Source organism: Hyperoodon ampullatus, assembly GCF_949752795.1.
Source record: "Hyperoodon ampullatus genome assembly, chromosome: 19".
Lineage (NCBI taxonomy): Eukaryota > Metazoa > Chordata > Mammalia > Artiodactyla > Ziphiidae > Hyperoodon > Hyperoodon ampullatus.
Genome location: NC_136932.1, coordinates 12646903 through 12667379, shown reverse-complemented (window position 1 = coordinate 12667379; position 20477 = coordinate 12646903). Strand labels below are relative to the sequence as shown.

The window sequence follows — 20477 nt, the reverse complement described above, 5'->3', positions numbered from 1 at the left end:
GGACTGGGATGCAAGAATTAAGTGTCATATTGAAGAAGGAGTCCAGAGTTGGAACTGAAAGCTACCTAAGTAGATTCTACTGCAGCCTCGGCAGAAAAGCTCCAAGTCGTTGGGGAGTTCCCAATAATAGCTACTCAGGACATACATTTTTCGGTAGCAGGAAGAGAACCAGAGTCCAGTTTCATCTTTCTGGAAAGAAATAGGAAGTACTTTTGATTGATATTTATCTTCTCGGTTGGGTGCCAAGAGGCAGCCTTTTATCCCTGGAGGAGTCTGGTTGTGAAGCCTGGAGACTTGCCCTGAATCTGAGCTTCTCTACCGACGGGCTGTGTGACTGCAGGCAGCTCTTTTACTTCTTTGAGCCTTGGTTTTCTCATTTGAAAACTTGAAATAATAATACCATCCTGACCATGTAGTTGTTGAGTCAACATAAATGACCCCTCTCCCTAGCTTGACAGTCTATTCTTTCTTCTGTAGCAAATATTTTCTTCCATCTTGTATTTTGGGGAGTAGCTTCCCAGTCTGTCTCTCCCACTAGATGGTAGCTCATTAAGGGCAGGAACTCAGCCCTTCTTATCTTTGCAGCCCCCAAAGCCAAGGGCGCCATTTTGTATGCAATGGAGGTATTAGTTGGGGCCCAATTGGGAGGCATAAACCACACAATAATTTGAACAGGGAGAGTATATAAGGAATATAAGGAATTATTAAACTTTGACTGGAGTAACCATAAAGATGTAAAGAGAAGTCAAAGGCTGAGGGAGTAGACACAAGCAAGAACAAACTTGAAAGGGGTCCACCTCCATGGCTGGAGTTCAGACCTCCTTGCAGGAGTTGTGGTTGTAGCCCACTGGATGGCAGAGAAGTTTGCTGGGTTTCCTGGACCAGAGCTTGTTCACAGTTGCTGAGCAGCAGAAAACAGCCCTCTGGGTTCAGGTGAGATGCGACTGGTGGGCAGGTCTATAGGGTCAGGGCACCACTGGCAGTGCGAGGCCTGGCACACATGGTGCCTACATCAGGAGGGCCATGGTGAAGGCCAGGACTCCGAGAGGTCACCAGGCAACTGTGCACTCTGGGCATGCAGCTGGGACAGAGCAGCACTGCGTGTCCCCCGTTCCCCCGCCTCCGCCCCAACAGATTCTGCAGCAGGAATAAGATTCAAACCAGGAAGAGAAGCACGCTTCTTCCTGTAGGGTCCCTCTAATACATGGCTTAGTGTCCTACTCGCTGTCAAGGAAAAGTGCTTACAGGGTCCAGTCTGTTATCTCAGAGGAGAGACTTAAGGGTGAACTTGGAACAGAAGGGCAATAATGTAATAATGTGATAATGGGTGATCCAAAAGTATTTGAATTAAATTAGGAAAAGCCACCTAATCTGTCAATAACTCCCTTAACCCCGGTTCATCTTCCCTTCTTTCAGTCCCATAAATTTTACCACCAATAAATGTCAAAGCTCTCTAACTTCTCTTGTAATTTACTCTCTAGCAGCTCATTTGCCTCTGGGGTGTTCCCTTCTGTTTTGTTTTCTTAATGAGGCACATGTCTTCTCTTGCACACACTTTAAAAGAGACTCATGCAAAGAGAGAGAAACACACAAACACCCTGAGACCCAGTGTTTCATTTCACAACTTATTTCTCCACTCCACCTTGAACTTCCTTTCCTTCCGTCTCTCCATTCCATTATCAAAGCAATCAACCTGTCCCTCCCAAACACACTGAGAGTGTCCCCAAGCTCTTGACTTCAGCTGGCCATGGAAGGAATCAGAGCTGATCCAGGAACCAGTCTTTCTCTGCCTTTGAGGAAAAGGCAGTGGCCTCCTCAAGTCAGACTGGGGAGTTAATCTTGAATAAATCTGAAGAGTCCAGTATCTAATCATTACAGAAGAAAATTGGTGACAGAGCAAACAGCAGACTGGGCAGATAATAACCAGCACAGATATTATTCAGAAAGCATTTGGAAAGGACTAGGAGTTTCAACTTGTAAAGAGCCCTCCAGATGCTCTCCTGTGGGAGAGTGTTATTAATAGGCTCCAAATTTGTGTCAAGACAATGTTCTTCGGCGTCAACCACTCTGTTCTTCCAAAATATTTCATTCTCTTCTGGAGAGTCAGATTTAATTAGTGTTAGTGGATGATTCCCCTGTAGGAATTAGCTAAACAGTGAGATGGGGATACAGTTAAGACTTTCTCCAAGGATGAAGTGATTTGCAAACTTAATCTGTTTACTGTCCTTCAGAAGTGTATCCCTTTAGATCAGAAAAAGTGGCAATGGGAAAAAGTAGAGGAACTTAATCTTTCCACTAGAGTGTATATCTATATATGTGGCTGTCTTACATATTTATTTATTTATTTATTTATTTATTTATTTATTTGCGGTACGCGGGCCTCTCACCACTGTGACCTCTCCTGTTGTGGAGCACAGGCTCCGGACGGGCAGGCTCGGCGGCCACGGCTCACGGGCCCAGCCGCTCCGCGGCATGTGGGATCTTCCCGGGCCGGGGCACAAACCCGTGTCCTCTAGCATCAGCAGGTGAACTCTCAACCACTGCGCCACCAGGGGAGCCCTGTCTTACATATTTCTTTGCAAGTGTTGGATATTCTGGGCCAGTGGAACCAAGCGTAGCTTGGCAGGAAGCCATCTCAGTACTTTTTCAAGCTCCACCTTCTTACCACTGTGTGTACCAAGGAAATCATGCACTTAAATGATCAAGAATACGACAGTGGGTAATGGGATTATGGACAATCTTTATTTTCTTCTTTTTTGTTTATCTGTATTTTCTTCAATGAGTGTGTGTGATTTCTGAAATTAAATATATGTAAACACTGTAATGAAAAAAAAAACCCCACATTTTTCTTCTGTAAATCTCAAGGCTGTATTACTGCTTTTTGTCTCCTATCTACCCAGAACCTTTTTAGCCTCTTCCCTTCCCATGTTTAGATTAACTGCCAAAAATCAGCAGACTTCCTTTTTGGAAGAGACTTTTGGAAGAGATTTATTTCTTCACTCTTGAACTACTAAAAACAGCCTGTTTTTCTTCTTCCCCTAACCAAGTGGTGATTGATGCTACACCTGCCTCTGATGTGACAAAATGTAAGCGATGAATAAAAACCTTTCATGATTCTTGCACATTCGGGGGCAGCGTAAGGCTCTCCCCGGGGGCACTGAGCCATGTGAAGATGCTCTGTGGGGAGTTATTCCGCCTCAGGCACCGTTGGGCCAACTCGCAGGCACCTTGAGGATCTCACCCACTATCACTAACCTTTGATATCGTTGCTCTGCTCTTTCAGATTTTTGACAATGAAGCCAAAGATCTGGAGAGGGAAGTCTGCTTTATCGATATTGCCTGCGATGAAATTCCAGAACGTTACTACAAAGAATCTGAGGTGAGCACTAGATGGGGTGACATGTGGAAGAGAGTCATTCAATCATTCATTCAACAAACATTTATTTATTAAGTCCTCCCTGACCTGGGACACTTCCATCTGTCTTTGTGTTGATTCAATTTGCTTTCACATCTTGCTGGACTCTTTACTGCGAGTCTCAAAATGAAGTCCCTGCTGCTTGGGGCCCGTGGTTAACCCCGGCTGCTACTCAATTTCAATGTAGTCTTTCCTATCTCCCCAGCTCTGCCATCAATCTGGGCGGCAAAATACTCACAAGGCTGAACCACCCAATGATAACTGGCCTATAAAATGCAGCAGCCACCTCTGGCTTCCTGTTTGGCCAGGCCTGGGCCCAGCCTGTCTCCCCGCCTCTGCAGGAGCTGTGTTTTATTTGTACCTTTGGGGTCTAACACAAAGAAAATGCTCCATGAATCCTCCCTGAGTGCATATTGAAACTTGGACAGCTCATCTCTGCACAGAACCTTTCTCTCAAAACCAGAAGTGCCTTCATGCAGCCCTCTCCTTTTTTCATCTTGACTAAGAATAAATTTAAGAGAATATGTTTCTGTAGGACTCCCACCTACCAGCATCCATTGTGTGCCTCAGTGCGAACTTTCTATTTTACTGTTAGTGCAAGTCCCCATTTGTATCCTGTTGATATTTTATTAATGGCTGCTGACGAAACTTGGGTGACCCCCTTGGAAATAACGTCCCAGCCCTGCAACGACAACAGATGCTGGGCTATTTTTGTTGTTTAGCAACATTCAGCCAATCACAATATGTTTGGAGTTGGGGCCCCAGTCTCGTCCTTGAGCTGTAACACATGGACCTTGAAACTCTTCCCTCAGCTTCGTTAAGGCTGATTTAAGACATAATAAATAAACCCGGTAAAAATGAATTCTACCGTGACACACACTGGGCTCCCAATGTGGTTCAGATTTTTTTTTGCTTCCACCTTTTGGGATTCGTTTGGATATCAGAGTCTAACCCAATGTTAGCAAACGCTTAGCTGCTTAATTGCAGGCATGGGCTCTGCAGCTGCTGTCCCTTTAAAGTCAGGGAGAGGCTGATGTGAATTACTCTTGGTGGGACTCAAGGACGAGATTTTGAACGTCATCAATTCACATTACACTCTGCAGCCAACCACACTTGTGAATTTTCAGAAAAACAAAATGGAGTGCTCTCTGTATAACTGTGGACCTGCTCAAGAGAAGCTTGGCCTCCCCTTGTCTTAGAGGAGGTACTTCTGTGGTTTCGTCTCAAGGCCACCAATACTTATGGGGCTTCAGTGATGTGCAAAGCATCATGCAGTGCATTGGGTGAAGCTGTTGCCCCGTCGCTTCTGTGGCTCCTTGGGCCTGGGGGGGCTGCTGTCTTACCTGGACATCCTGGCCTCTTTGGTAGCTCAAGCCTTCTAGAAAGGCAGCGTAGCCAGAAAACTCTGAACTGATTTCAGCTCTTCCTCTTAGATAGCTTTCATGTGGTCCTGCCTGGCACTCAGGGAGTTCCCTTCTGATTCGGAGGAAAGTCTTAGGACAGATATGGAACACTAGTGACGAAATCAACAAGTGTCATTTCTAGTCATCGTGTACCTGACTCATCTCCCTGTACATTGTGCTCCCAGGAACCACCACTGGAAAGCTTTTTCTCATTGACACAGATATTCAAGGAGCATTTTTTCATGCTTCACAGTCATTCATTTTCCTGGGTCATAAAATATTCTTTTCTAGATGCAGTTTGACCAAAGAAATGAGAGGGGAATAGTCATTCATCCAGTAAATACATACTGAGTACTCACTGAGTGTCATAGACACTATTTAGATGGGGACGTGGCAATGAACAGAAGAGACACCGAGGGTCTCTTCCCCCACAACATTTCCAATCTAGCAGGGGAGCCAAACAACAAAGAAATAACTACATGAGCACATGTGGAGTTAAAAGTCACAGGTGCCATAAGGAAGCTTGCAGGGAGAGACCATGATAGGGAAACTGAATTTAAGAGGATGGGATCAGGAAAGATGCTCAGGAAGAAATGACCTGCTGGGACCCGCAGGATGAAAAGAGCTGGGGGACAGTGCTCCAGGGGGAGGTGACAGCATGCATGGGAGTCCCAAGGTGTTACCTATGAGGAAACGAAAGAAGGCCCATGTGTCGGCAGCAGCGGAAACAGAAGGAAGAATGGCACAAAGGGAGGTTGGAAAAGAGGGTGGGGCCATGTTAAGACACTTAGATTTTATTTACATGCAGTAGGATGCCTTCGAAGAAATTAAAGCTGGGGTATCGTATAATGTGATTTGTGCTTTTAAAAGATTGCTCTGGATGGAGAAGGGACTGGCCGGGAGCAGAGTGGAAGTCAGGAAACCACTGAGGTCATCGGAGTTGTCTACCTTGTTGGTTACTGAAGTTATATGGCAGCTTGAAGTGGAGGGCTGGGAGCAGATGGCTTGGAGGTATATTTTGAAGAGAGACTTGACAGGGATTGGTCGTGGACTGGGTGTGAAGGTGAGAGAAGAGGAAGAGTCAGGATGACCTTAAGGTTTACAGCTTGGGCAACAGATAGATGGGGGTGAGAAGAGGACTGGATTTTGGAGAAAGATGGATGGATTTTGTGATGACAATGAGACATCTAGAACAAATAGAAATGGGTCTGGAGCTTAAATGAGAGATCTGGGCTGGAGACAAATTGGAGAGTATTTGGGAAATAGAAGAATTTAAAGTCCTGAGGATGGGTGAGAGTGAGCAAGCATAAAGTATAATGGTAAAGGGATTCGGGTCTGAGCATTAAATTTAGGACAGCAATATTTGGAGATCAGGAGGCCCCAGGGATCTACAAAGAATTGGCCAGAGAATTAGAAGGAAAACAAGGAGAGAGCACCAAGGAATGCAAGTTTCAAGAGAGGAGAGGGATTGGTTATGCTTAATGCTGGTGAGAGATCAAACAAGATGAGAATGGAAAACTGTCTCTAAGAGCAGTGGTTTTCAGCTGGGGGCGATCTTGCCCCACAAAGATGCTTACAATGTCTGGAGACATTTTTTTTTTAAGATTTATTTTTTATTTATTTATTATTATTATTTTTTTGGCTGTGTCAGGTCTTAGTTGTGGCACACGGGATCTTCGTTGAGGCACACGGGATCTTTTGTTGTGGTGCGTGGGCTCCTCTCTAGTTGTGGCGCGCAGGCTCCAGGGCGTGAGGGCTCTGTACTTGTGGTGCACGGGTTCCAGAGCACGTGGGCTCTGTAGTTTGCGGCATGCAGGCTCTCTAGTTGAGGCGTAGAGCTCAGTAGTTGTGGCGCTCGGGCCTAGTTGCCCCACAGCATGTAGGATCTTAGTTCCCTGACCAGGGATCGACCCTGAGTTCCCTGCATTGTAAGGTGGATACTTTACCACTGGACCACCAGGGAAGTCCCTGGAGACATTTTTGGTTGTCACAACTTGGGAGTGCTACCAGCCACTAACCACATCCTATAATGAACGGGACAGCCCGCCACAACAAGAGTGATCGACCCTCAAATGTCAGTATGCCAAGGCTGGGAAATCCTGCCCTGAAAGTAAAGGTCGTTTTTAGATGAATGGAAGTCTGGACTCAGCTCTCACACTCAGAGCCACCCCTGCCTGTCCTGGAGTCTTAATGGATGTGGAGGAAGGGGGCCCCAGAGGGCTCAGCCCTGCACACTCTGTCAAGCCCTGCTTCCCAAATGATCACCAGCCTACACTATAGGTAGATTTTTTTCTCACTCACCCTGGCAGTTAGACCACAAAGTAAAAGGCATACTTGGGAGCCTGCAATAAAATCATAGGAAAAGTATGTTCCATGGGACTCCCTTGTGACCTAAACCCACCATCATTCGACTTCCAGAATCCGCACTGCAGCATGAGCCTACCAGAAGCGAGAGAAGTGAGTTTCCTAGGCTGTTTGGGTTGTGTGTCAGTAGCCAGGGACAGAGAATAAGGGAAACCACCGAATCAGAAGGCAAACCACTTCCAAACACATTTCTCCTCTGCACACTGTAAATAATTAACATCCTCCTCCCTGCCACAAGATTTTCCTTCTAAAATGAAATCTGACCTTGTCATTTTCTGCTTAAAAGCCTGGTCCCCTTAGCATGGTCCTCTGCCTTCTCCCCTCCAGCCCTCCCCACCTCTGTTCCTCTCAGTTTGGAAGCTTCTAGTCATTACTCTTTAGAGTTCAGCTCAAATGTGACTTCTCCTCTTTGGACTCTCCTAGGCACCCCACTCCCTACCCACTGGCAGCAAGAATTCTGGTCTGTGGCTTCTAGATCATGCTAGCTCGTGCTAGCTCACAGTTATACCCTGAGCTCCACAAAGACAAGGGTTGTCTTCATCACCATTCCCCAGCAGCTAGGACAGAACCAGCACATAGCAGCCACTCACAAAACAGTTGTTGAATGAATGAGTGAAAGCCACGGGCTTTATTTTTTCCTTCTAGCAGTGACAATTTCAGAGCAAGCGCTATCAAAGGAAATGCATTTGTGGCCATTAAGCTAACAGCTGTGAATCAGAGTTCCTTATATATATGTATATATTTTTTTTTTCCTTTAATCTGAGGCCTACAGCTTTACGAGCTTTTTCTTCCAGTCCATCTTTGTAAGTTGACTATGTCAGCATCGTAAATAGGAACACATTTTCTGCAGAGAAAGCTGAAATGCTGGTGGGCTCAATCTATTCTGAGATTTTGAGGCTTATGCATTCAGACCAGGGTTATCTGGGTCACCACTCAGCTCCCGTCTCTCTCTCTCTCTCTCTCTCTCTCTCTCTCTCTGTCTCACTCACACACACACACACACACACACACACACACACACACACACACGCCATCCAGGCCGAAGCAGGGGATTGAAGTAATTTCTTTTCTTTTTCCATTGTCACACACACACACACACACACACACACACACGCCATCCAGGCCGAAGCAGGGGATTGAAGTAATTTCTTTTCTTTTTCCATTGTCACACACACACACACACACACACACACACACACACACACACACACACACACACACACACACACACACACACACACACACACACACACACACACACACACACACACACACACACACACACACACACACACACACACACACACACACACACACACACACACACACACACACACACACCATCCAGGCCGAAGCAGGGGATTGAAGTAATTTCTTTTCTTTTTCCATTTGTCCCTGGAAACCTCCGAACCACGTGAGAGGCAAGAATGCCTCTCTCATTAAGGTGACCAGAGCTGGAAATTTTCCGCTGGGTGCCCTCTGCCTAGTGGCACAAGGGCCCCCCCACCAAGCAGAGTTTCAGAAGGACTCTGGAGACTCAGAATCGGCTGGTAGCTCAGCCCCGCGCTCGCTTTATTCTCATTTTATGGTGCCATTGTTTCCCAGCCGCATCAGGGGCCTAAGCTGCCGCTCCCAAGAACCTCTTAATCTCAAGTTTTTCTCTCCTATGTGTGGCAGAACATTGCAGGGGAGCACTGCATTGTTTAAAAAAAAAAAAACCAGTGTGATTTCTCGGGCCCAGAGAGCACCTCCAGGCGCACCTCCACAGGGCCCCACCAAGGCCCTGCCCCCATTAGAGTCATGAAGCTCTTCGCATCAAGTCACATCAGCACCACCCAAGCAGCAAAGACGAAGAGAAGCCAGTGTCTGAGCAGGTTGTACTTGTTATGTGGTTGATACGTGAGTTCTTTCTTCTGCCAAGGTGTCCATCCCTTTGATGCTCTGCCAGAATTTCAAGGTGAAAATCCCAACCCAGGAAGGAGGAACTTAGGACAATCAGTTGTAGCATGCCCTCAGAGGACACGGGCAGTGAGCCCACACCTGCAAAGCTGAGTTGGCCATTTGGGATGCAGGAACAAATCTCAACACCCAGCCTCCAGGACTGGTCCAGCCTAGACAGTCTCCAAAAGTCAGGCTTAGGGACCTCTAACTCAGAGGCCTTTGGTGTTGGCTCAAGTCCAGTGCTCTTCCTCCTGGATTCACTGCAGTCGTTTTTAAGGTTTGGCTTCCATTACAAGATCAAGAGGGACCAGAAAAAATGGCATCTCTAGTGGCCTTCCAGAGGTCTGTCCCCGCAGCTCTCCCCCAGAGACACGAATGTGGAGTCATACACAGTTTCTAAATGTTCAGCCTTGAGTAGAAAGGGGGAAAAAGAAAAAAGAAATGTCATTTTCTGGGGGAGGAAGTTGAGAAGTAGAGGATGTTTTGTGCTTTGTTTTTTAAAAATCTTCATTGATTTATGTAAAGCAAACGGGAGTCTATAGACCAGCGGTTTCCAACTAGGGCCAGTTTTGCCCCCCAGGGGTCATCTGGCAACGTCTGGAGGTATTTTTGATTGTCACCACTGGCAGGGGGTTGTTTGCTATGGCATCTGGTGCGCAGAGACCAGGGATGCTGCTAAACATCCTGCGATGCACAGGACAGCCCCACAGCAGAGAATTACCCAGCCCAAAATGCCGATGGTGGCAAAGTCGAGAAACTCTGCTGTAGGCCAATCCAAGGACAGGAAATGCAGGAAAACCGATTAGAAGCAAGACTCATTAATTTCTTTTGTTTGCATTTATTAAGTGCTTACTGTGTACCAGGCTCTGTGCTAGGCACTGGGGCTACAAAGGCCATAATCGTGTCTAGTCTCCACTACCCTTTGAACTGGATCCTTTCTTTTTTTTTTTTTTTTTAAGAGAAAAAGGAAATTCCTCTTTCTCTTCATTTTGCAAGATGTAAAAGAGGTCGGCATTTTACCAGTGTTAAATAAAGCATAATAATTTTAATGGAACAATTAGGGAAATTTACAACGTTTTGAACTCGGGTAGCAATGAAGGAGAATGTGAGACTGTCTCAGAAGCAAGTACCCCTGAAGTGGAATGATTGAAGGTAGGAGAGTACCAGGCAAGTTTTTAGGCAGGATTTGATGTAGAGCTTTCCCTTTGAGTTGGGTAACTAGGGGACCCTTTTGAAACTCAGCCTCCAGGCCCCCTGGATTATAGAGTTTTCCTGAACTAAGGAATCCTTGGCAGCCAGTTCATTGGTCACACCTGATCTAAATATCTGCTGAATTCTCTCATAAGGGAGAGAGAAGCGAACAAAGAGATACATCTAACTTTTCCAGTAACTGTCAAGGGTAAGAGATTAAATGCTGTTTGCTAAGTACAACAGGCCCCAGAAAGGGAACAGAGAGATGAAATGAGTAAATATTGTCATACTCAGCTGTACCCTTCAGTACAAAGTGCTTCATCCACACCACTCTGCTCCCTCAAATTAAGAATATTTTCATGTCGGTCTATATCTTGATGGTTGAGGGTGGTCAAAATTTTCAGTTATCTCCAAATGGCCACATTTAACACAGCTGCCTCCTGCTGGGGTCCACTGTGGAGTTCAGTTTGTTGTGCTGTTATTGTCATTTTTCTTTTCCTTTTCCCTCCGTCCATCTGTTTCTTTCTGAGAATAGCGCAGCTGTTTGGTGATGGGTTCCAATTTGGCGGCGCTGGGCACCTCTGGGATAACTAGAACTGTCTGCGCCTGCTGGTGTGGGGCGAAGCCTCCACCACCAAAGTGCCCCCCAGTGATAGCCTCCAAAGCTGGCACAGAAAGCCTGCAAGGAGATAGTCAGTGGAAGGGTCTCCAGTAGCTGCTGCATCGCAGGGCCCTGCGCCTCTCCTTTCTCAGGGTCTCCATGAGGCCAGTGCTTTTAGAGAGGGAAGCACGTGGTGGCCTCTGGAAGTGGCCGGAGCAATAGATGAGAAGGAAAGCCATTGCAAGAAGAACTTTTTTTTTTTCTTGGCTGCATTGGGTCTTCGTTGCTGCACACTGGCTTTCTCTAGTTGCGGTGAGCGGGGGCTACTTTTCTTTGCAGTGCACGGGCTTCTCATTGCGGTGGCTTCTCTTTGTTGAGGAGCATGGGCTCTAGGCACACGGGCTTCAGTAGTTGTGGCTTGCAGGCTCTAGAGTGCAGGCTCAGTGGTTGTGGCACGCGGGCTCTAGAGTACAGGCTCAGTGGTTGTGGCACATGGGCTTAGTTGCTCCGCGGTGTGTGGGAGCTTCCCGGACCAGGGCTCGAACCTGTGTCCCCTGCGTTAGCAGGCGGATTCTTAACCACTGCGCCACCAGGGAGGTCCCAAAGAAGAACATTTTTCAATACAGGTCCTCTTACTTGCTTCCTCGGGAGGCTGGGCAACAACACGAACGCCTCACGTGGTCCCAGGAGGAGAGCAGCGTGGTCCCAGGACTGCAGTGTCATTACAAAGGCCCTCCTGACCATGCAGGAGAGTGTGAGTGATCTGCTGGGAAACTGCCTTTTTTTCTCCCTGTCCCCCAGCCAACTTTACAAGTTGCGTGATGTCCTGTACATCAATCCAGGTTCCAATTGCACTGGAAAGGCAATGGGTCTCTGGCCCAGTGGGAGGCTTCAGTGATATTTGAGTGGCTCCCTTTGTGTGTGGGAGTAGGGATCCGGTCAGCCTGGCCAGGAAGACTTGATCCCAGCAAGGCTGGAGAGAAGTTCTGCCATTCTTCTGATCTTCAAGAACATATCCTCTGTGAAAACGTGGGCTCAGTAGTTGCAGCACACGGGCTTTGTTGCTCCTCGGCATGTAGGATCTTCCCGGACTAGGGCTCGAACCCTTGTCCCCTGCATTGTCAGGCGAATTCTTAACTACTGCACCACCAGGGAAGTCCCGAGTTAGGCATTGTTAAAGTTGGTGTTTATGGGGCTTGTAATTAAACATAACGCATACATGACTTTATTTTATAAAAATGAGCTCACACAATGCAACTTTGCAACATGAATTTTCTCAATAACAATATAAGCTTGCCGTCTTTCTGGGGCAGTACACGTCTCTCTAGCAGACTTCGTAATGACTGTATGATGTGCCAGTGTATGATTATGCCATTCTCCATTTGGTGGACATTTAGAGTGTTTCCATTCTTTTGCTATTATACTACTTCAGGCAACATCCTCATGCTATATATTTTTTTGACATAGTTTTAATATTTCTGTAGAATAAATTCTAAAAGTGAAATTGTGTCAGTGGGTATGCGGGTTTAAATCTTTTTAGATATAGCCAAATTGCCCCACTCCAAAGCTATATTAAATGACTCTCTGATCCACACTTGTGTGGGAACACACTGAATTTTGAAGAAGTGAGATTGGAAAGGCAGTGTACTGAGTGAGAGCAAAGGCAGTGAGAAGGTAGGGAATTCCACTGCACATTCAAGGGTCAGTGAGTAACCGGGGCAGAAAAGGAGAGCCTCGAATGTCAAGCCAAGGAATTTGGCTTTTGTTCTGCAAGTAGCTGAGAACTTTCAAAGCAGGGTCACCAGCCACTTTGCAAGGCATCTCAATTTGTGACCGCACCAGAGAAACTGACTTTCCCGGGGGGGGCAGTGGTGAGGGCAGACCCCTGGACACCAAGAGGTTTAGAACCCTGTAACCCATCAACTTCTCTCCTTCTTCTGCTACCTCTTTTCGTGAACAAATCACCTTCAGCCATATTGGCAGCAATAAAACTTTGTTAATGAAAAGAAATTTTTGGAAATAACAGGGCACTAAATAGTAGTCCAGTCTTCAACAACCCTGGCTGCATCATTTTTAGACCAATAACAAATAGGTATTCTCTTTCAGTTCTCATTTCTTCCAAGTAAAAGAAAGCTGGGTTACCAAGTCCTACTGAAATACCATGCCTAGTGCTGGTGTTTAAAACCACTACTGGGCTTCCCTGGTGGCGCAGTGGTTGAGAGTCCGCCTGCCGATGCAGGGGACGCGGGTTCGTTCCCCCGTCCGGTAAGATCCCACATGCTGTGGCGGCTGGGCCCGTGAGCCATGGCCGCTGAGCCTGCGCGTCCGGAGCCTGTGCCCCGCAACGGGAGAGGCCACAACAGTGAGAGAACCGCGTACCGCAAAAAAAAAAAAAAAAAAAAAAAAACCACTACTGTTCTTTTGGCCTAATCATTTGGAGCTACTGCAATGTTGTGAGCAAAGCCAATTTTTATTGGGAGTACTAGGAAAACGGTAGTGCCCAACTCCATCCTAGAGAAAGGATTTTTGTTTTTTGATTTTTCAAGGGGAAAAATAGCCAATTTAAACTGCTGCAATAATTTGCATGAATGAGGTTCCCCGGAGCTCGGTGCCCAGAATAGCAGTTCCAAATCTTACCAATTGGATTGGTTAGTGAAATGCCAAACCATGTGAGTCAAACAAAACCGAGGCAAATGAATTCCTAAATATCAGATCAAAACCAGAGATTCTAAGCCTCTGCCAGGAGTGGAGTTGCTGATTGTGGTGCTGGGTCATTGAGTCAATAGAAAGAGCCTTTGGGGAAATGGCCCCATGTCCCAAAAGGGAGGATTCAACCAAGCAACACATCCATTGAAGGTAGAAACAATTGGGCTTGTTGAAGAGGGATCTGTGTGAAAGATAACCTCTAGAGCTCACGGATGGGGATTCCCAGCCCATGCTTTCCTTGAGTAGGTGGAGCTCAACCCTAATGTAATAAGGGGCTCAGGCTTTGGGAGGCCTCCCAGGTGATCACAGCCATTGCACTTCATCAGCACCAATGATGATTCACCATCTTGAATCTCTTCCTCCGTTCAAACGAGTGGATGGATATGGAGAGAGGAGATGAGATGCAATGAGATGATGTGAAAGGCAAAGCATTAAAATGCACAGTACTGGCACACAGTTAGCATTTAATAAATGTTCCCTTCTCCCTGCTTTGACACTGGCATTGAGATCTGCAGATGTGTCACTGGGATGGTTGCTCAGTAGAAACCAAGTGTCTTTGTTTTTTAAGATTTTTTTTTTGATGTGGACCATTTTTTTTAAGTCTTTATTGAATTTCTTACAGTATTGCTTCTGTTTTTTATGTTTTGGTTTTTTGGCCACGAGGCATGTGGGATCTTAGCTCCCCGACCAGGGATTGAACCTGCATCCCCTGCATTGGAAGGCAAAGCCAGGGAAGTCCCCCAAGTGTCTTTGGAAAGTGGCTGCCATGAGTGGGGCTCTGGGAGTTTGTTTGCATATTGCTTTTTACTTGTTGGCATGAATGCAGAAGAGAAGCAGAGGGTTGGTTTCAGTCACTCCAGTTCACAAGATGACAGAATTTGCTGCAGGTACAGCAAGATCCTTCAGAAAATGGAGCCATTTGTACTGCTGAGACTTTTTAAAAAATGTGTTCTGTTATTCTGTTATTGTTTACTTCTGTTATTGTTTAACCTGAATTCAGACTGGCATGTGCCTCTTATACTTCACCCCTAAGAAACCTTAGAGGTTGCATTTACTGTTTGTTGTGCCAACCTGGGGCAGTCTGTAGCACTGGAGTCCAAGGATGCTACCCAAGGCAGTTTGGGCATTTTATCAACTGTCTACCACAAGCCTTTTACCAGGTGTTTTTTTTTTTGTATTTTTTTTTTGTGGTATGCGGGCCTCTCACCGCTGCGGCCTCTCCCGTTGCAGAGCACAGGCTCCGGACGCGCAAGCCCAGCGGCCGTGGCCCACGGGCCCAGCCGCTCTGCGGCATGTGGGATCCTCCTGGACCGGGGCATGAGCACGTGTCCCCTGCATCGGCAGGCGGACTCTCAACCACTGCGCCACCAGGGAAGCCCTACCAGGTGTATTTTAGAAGAATAATAGTTAAGACTTTAAAAGAAGGAAGCGGGATCCAAAGGAAAGGCTTTCAGCCAGAAGTGAACAGATATAACCAAGCTCTTCTTCAGTCCCATCTCATGGAGAACCTCCATCTGTACGTTCAAGAAAACAGGCATTAAATCCACAACTTGCCACCTACATCAGCCCCTGCTATTTTTTGCCTTATTAAAACACCAGAACTTCTTGGCCCTTAGAGCAGAGTTCCCAAATCAGATTAGAATCACCTTAGGAGCTTAAAAAAATGCAGATGCCTGGGACCCTCTCTGGACCTACCAAACCAGATGCAGTAAGATGGGACCCAAGGATCTGTGTATGAATGCATCATGTTTGGGGAAAAACCTCAGAGCAGAGCTTCCCAGCCTTTTTCATGCCATGATGCACATAGAAAATGATCGGTTTTGATTGGCATGTCAGGGAGCTCCTGGTCACAGAGGACCACCCCCCAGGGTCAGGAGGCCCAGTCTGCTCACCCAGGGGCCAAGGGGACCCGGACCTTGTCACACCTGTTTATCCATTCAAGGTAGGGAAGCTCTGCCTAAGCAAGGTCCATTTACCGTGTTCACGTTTTAAAATCATTTTATTGTTACTTAATTTTGTAGAGGCGAAAGGAAACAGCAGTGTAAGCCTGGAAAACTGCCCAGTCCCCTACCAAGGGAGGGGTCAATACCTTTGATTTTCATTCCATCTGTTGAGAATCTGATACCATCTGTCATCTGTAGAGTCATACTCAATGCCTCCTTTGCCAGCCAACAGTGTTTTTATAATATGCATTTGTGCAGTTTTCTCCTAAGTTGCTGCTGAGTTGGGGGCTGGCTTCGGATCGACCCTCATCCAAATTTATTTTCTTGCATTGAAGACCGTAATCAGTGTCCGTCAGACCCTCTGGCTAGATCTTGCCCAAGCCCTTTCCCAACTAGCTCTAAGAATCTAGGGCTGCGACTCTGGGATGATGGAAGTGATATTTTTTTCTCTTGAGAACTAAGACCTGACCCAGTGATTCTCTCCTCCACTTCTGTTTTTTCAGACTCCAAGTACAACTGTTCAACTTCTGCTCCAAAAATATCCAGGAAAGAATAGGTGCTGTTTAGTGGCTTGTCTTCATCTTTTTTTTTATTGTTAAGGGACCCAAAGAAAGACATAGAATTATCAGCTCATTAACTTGGGCCTTATACGTTTCAACAGATTTCTCACAGAATTGCTAAACCTGACTTTAGAGGGACAGGAACTAACTTTTGAGAAAAAGAAAGGTCATTGCTAAGTTATTTTATTCAGTTATATCATTTAATGCTAACCACCCAATAGAATAGATATTGTTTCCATTTTATAGATAGGGAAACTGAGGCTCAGAGAGTCTAAGTAGCTTGCTGACGTTTCAGGAAGCCTTGATTCAAACCCCAAAGATTGTGGTTCTCCTCCCTTACCAAGCTGGCCCCTTCAGGCAAAGCTGAAGTTACAAACACTGTTGTCTGTCTTTATAAAGCACTCTAGGAAATTTGTTTCCTCCTAAAATATAATTCGTTAACCCCGAGTCTCACTGACCGTATGAATGGAGGATCTTAGGGAAAGACAGAGTAAGTAAGAGGAAGGGCCTTTCCAGTCCCTTGGTTACCCTCCTTAGGTTTAATGACCTGATGGAAGTCGACTCCCCATCTTTTAGGAAAGTTTTCCTCCTTGTGAACATTCTAGAAAATAGTGGGTTGGCCAGAACAAACCTGGTCTGGAAAAAACAAAACGTGGCCATCCCACAGCGGAGTAATACGGGAACCCATTAAAGAAAAAATAAAAGTCATAGCCCCCAAAGAATACACCCACAGACACCAGTTTAGGAAACACTCCTTTTCTCATTTTTACCATCCCCTCAGCAGTCTTGGAGTTAAATAACTTGCCCAGGTTCACACAGGTAGTAGTCGCTGGAGCAGAAATTCAAACCCACGGGTGTCTCATTGCAAAGCTTTTTTGGTCCCCCACTCAGTTCTGCTCCACAGAACCTCGGGCCCCACGGAGGTGCTTCTGAGCCCAGTAAACAGTGACATATATTGTGTCAAACGATGAAGGTTGAAACAGTCCAAGGAATCCACTCATCACTTTTACCTTCTTTATATGTTGGGATTCCAAATAATAATTATATCTGGGAAAACCAAATGAGTTCTAAAGCTAAAATCAGTTTGAAATCTATTCCAGCTTTAAAAATGGAAATCCTTTATTGCCTTCAAATACAGAGTGATTGGCTTACTGACTATCTCTATCCCAGTTTCTGTTCAACAAGTTGGAGGTCCAAGTTTCCCAAAACAATACCATACATGAGGAGCAAACTAGATTCAGGGACAGTTAATCCAGTGCTGATCACTGTTGCCATGTTGCAACTCATCAAGAATATTTCTTAGTCTGTTATCAGCTTTAAAAAAAAATTTTTTTTAATTGATCGATTGATGGATGGGCTGCGTTGGGTCTTCGTTGCTGCACACGGGCTTTCTCTAGTTGCCGCGAGCAGGGGAGCTACTCTTCTTTTCAATGCGAGGGCTTCTCATTGCGGTAGCTTCTCTTGTTGCAGAGCACGGGCTCTAGGCAAGCAGGCTTCAGTAGTTGTGGCACATGGGCTTCAGTAGTTGTGGCTCGCGGGCTCTAGAGAGCAGGCTCGGTAGTTGTGGCACACGGGCTTAGCTGCTGCGCAGCATGTGGGACCTTCCCGGACCAGGGCTCGAATCCATATCCCCTGCATTGGCAGGCGGATTCTTAACCACTGCGCCACCAGGGAAGCCCCTGTTACCAGCTTTTGATTTCAGAAACTTACACTCTCTGTGGGCCAAATTGTATATCCTCAGTATGGATATATGATACGGTTATTAATGCTTCATAGCCTGTGTCCAAACAACACAGCTAAGATCAGAGTGAGCAGGGACAGTCCACAACACGAAGTCCCAGCTCAAGTCTGACAACGGAGCCAGGTCCTAACGGCCCTCCTTTCTGGGAAGAGATTGGCTCCCTGGCTATTAGGAGGCTGGTGCCTAGCCCCTCACTGTCACACAACGTAAGGCGGGGTCCTCTCCAGTGGGTCCTTGAATAACTTTACTGGTTTTGATTAGAGGTGATCTTGAAAATAGAGTCCTATCTGTGCCAAAAAGAGCAGAGTCGTTTCATGTAACAGGGTATTAGGGAGCCGCCTCTCGTTGCTCTGGGATTGGGAACCAGGCCCAAAGCTGGGGACGCAGAGGAGTTACAGCTCCACATGCCCCGGGCAGCCGCTCATCACTGAGGCCAGGGACTCCCCAGGGCTGGCCCAGACGGCCCAGCTGGCCCTTTCACCATGGCACCCGTCATCCATCTCCCCTCCATTCCTAGTCTGTATTTGAAGATGGGGGAGGGGAGTTCTCAGAGTCATTCGGGGTACACTTCTTGCCTAACCCCAAAGCCATGTGACGGAAGAATTCCAAGAGAATTAATTACAGAAATTGGAGCATCTGCAAAAGAAAAGAAAGAAAAAAAAAGCTGACTATTTGCTGAGCTGGGAACCTGCAGGTCCACACGCAGCTCTGCCATCCAGGGAGACGGGGGCGAGGCTGCAAAGTGGCCCCAGGAGTTCGTAGGGGGACATAGAGATTGATGGATGCCTGCTGCCCATCTGGAGATTTCTGAAGGAGGAGGCTTGTGGAAGGAGCCCATGGCAAGGGCTCAGATGGAGCTGTGGAGAGTGAGTCTGGGAATAGGATGGGGGCGTTCCTTTGGACATTATACGAAATGAAGATAACAATGTACTACTTTAGAGGTCTGTAGTCAGGAGAATTCCGGGGTGTTTGCCCTGAAACCCACAAATTCTCCAATTCTCTGATACCAACCCAGTGTCAACGATTCATTTCAGTTCTGACACTACCTGGCTTTAGCATCACATAGCACAAGTTCAAGGACTCAGTCCCACAAGACCACTCCCACTTCAGATGCCAGTCACAAGTCCAGGGCCACCACATTGACTAGTATGGTTATTTTTACCCTCCTTCCCACAAAGTCAACCTCACGTTCGAGAATTTGCTGGGAAGGCTCACAGAAATCAGGAAACCACTTGACTTATGTTTAACGAACATTTACTAGTTTTTTAGAAAGAGTGCAATTCAGAAACAGCCAAAAGGAAACGATGCACAGGGCAAAGGATGAGGGAGGGAGGTACAAGGTTGCACGTCCTCTCCAGGCATGCCCGCTGCATCCCCCCACTCCCCGCCCCAGCACAGTGATGTGTTCACCAACCTGGAAGCTCTCCAGATCTCATTGTCAAGAATTTGTATATTTCAATCGCCAGCCTCCCTCTTCTCCCCTCCCCATAGGTCAGCGGTCTAAGCCCTTGATCTTTCTGGGAACCAGCCCCATTGTGAGGCTATCTAAGGGCTGCACCCTAAGTCACCTCAAATATATTTCTTATACCACAAAGATTAAATGAGAGAGCATATCTGAAGTGCTCAACCCAGGCTCTGGTACCCAGCAAGCATTTGATGAACAATTAGCTAGTGTGGCGACTTCCCCCTCTTTCCATCCTCCACTTTCTCCTGACCACCTCTCTCAGGGTTCTCTTTTGCCTTCGTCTCCTCCCTGCCCCCACTGAAAGGCCTCACCAGTGGTCATCCTCAGGGCTAGAGGCTGCTGACTATTCAATGGTTTTGTGGTTTGTACTCAAATTTTCCATTTTAATCTTCCTCTTCTTCAGGTAGAGAGTTTTGAGTTCTCCCGGCCCTGAATTAGAACCGAGAAGGGCTCAGAACACCCACCAAAACACTCCCCCCGCCCAGCCACCTTTTTCTCTGCCTTTCTACATGTCAGACACACCTTCTGAGTCAAGCCCCTTTAAGAGTTGCTTTGCAGAGGACTAACACAAATCACTCCGTGTTTGCAGTACACCGCTAGTGCCAAGAGCAAATGCTTTAAAAATAGCACTTTAGGTATTAACTGCTAACAAAGCAAGAATTGGCTGCTTCTGGCTACAATTTGCATTTGGGATTTATTTTTTTTTAAGCTGATGCATAGCAGGTGACCTTTTAAGTAAAGTTTTTGGCCAGTTCTCAAGTGCACTGTAATGAAAGCTCCTTAGTGCTGTTGGCTTTTTTTTTTTTTTTAACACCTTTATGAGACCTAGCTCACATACCATACAGTTCACCCACTTAAAGTGTAAATTCAGTGGATTTTAGTACTTTCACAGATGTGGGTAACCATCACCACAGTCAAATTTAAAACATGTTCATCAACCCAGTAAAGAAACCCTGTATGAATTTTATTTTTATTTATTTATTTATGTTTGGCTGTGTTGGGTCTTTGTTGCTGTGTGCGGGCTTTCTCTAGTTGCTGCGAGCGGGGTTGCGGCGCGCGGGCTTCTCATTGCGGTGGCTTCTCTTGTTGCAGAGCATGGGCACTAGGTGAGCGGGCTCAGTAGTTGTGGCTCATGGGTTCTAGAGCG

The 20477-nt window shown here is 46.5% G+C and overlaps 1 protein-coding gene across 2 annotated transcripts in view; it reads left to right on the top strand.

Moving 5' to 3' along the window:
• PITPNC1 (phosphatidylinositol transfer protein cytoplasmic 1) overlaps positions 1-20477 on the top strand; it is a 256124-nt gene that overhangs the window by 211354 nt on the left and 24293 nt on the right. For both annotated transcript variants that reach the window (XM_079725319.1, XM_079725320.1), the window contains exon 6: positions 3284-3379. In XM_079725319.1, coding sequence (XP_079581445.1) covers positions 3284-3379 — 96 coding nt within the window. The remainder of the gene's footprint in view (positions 1-3283; positions 3380-20477) is intronic.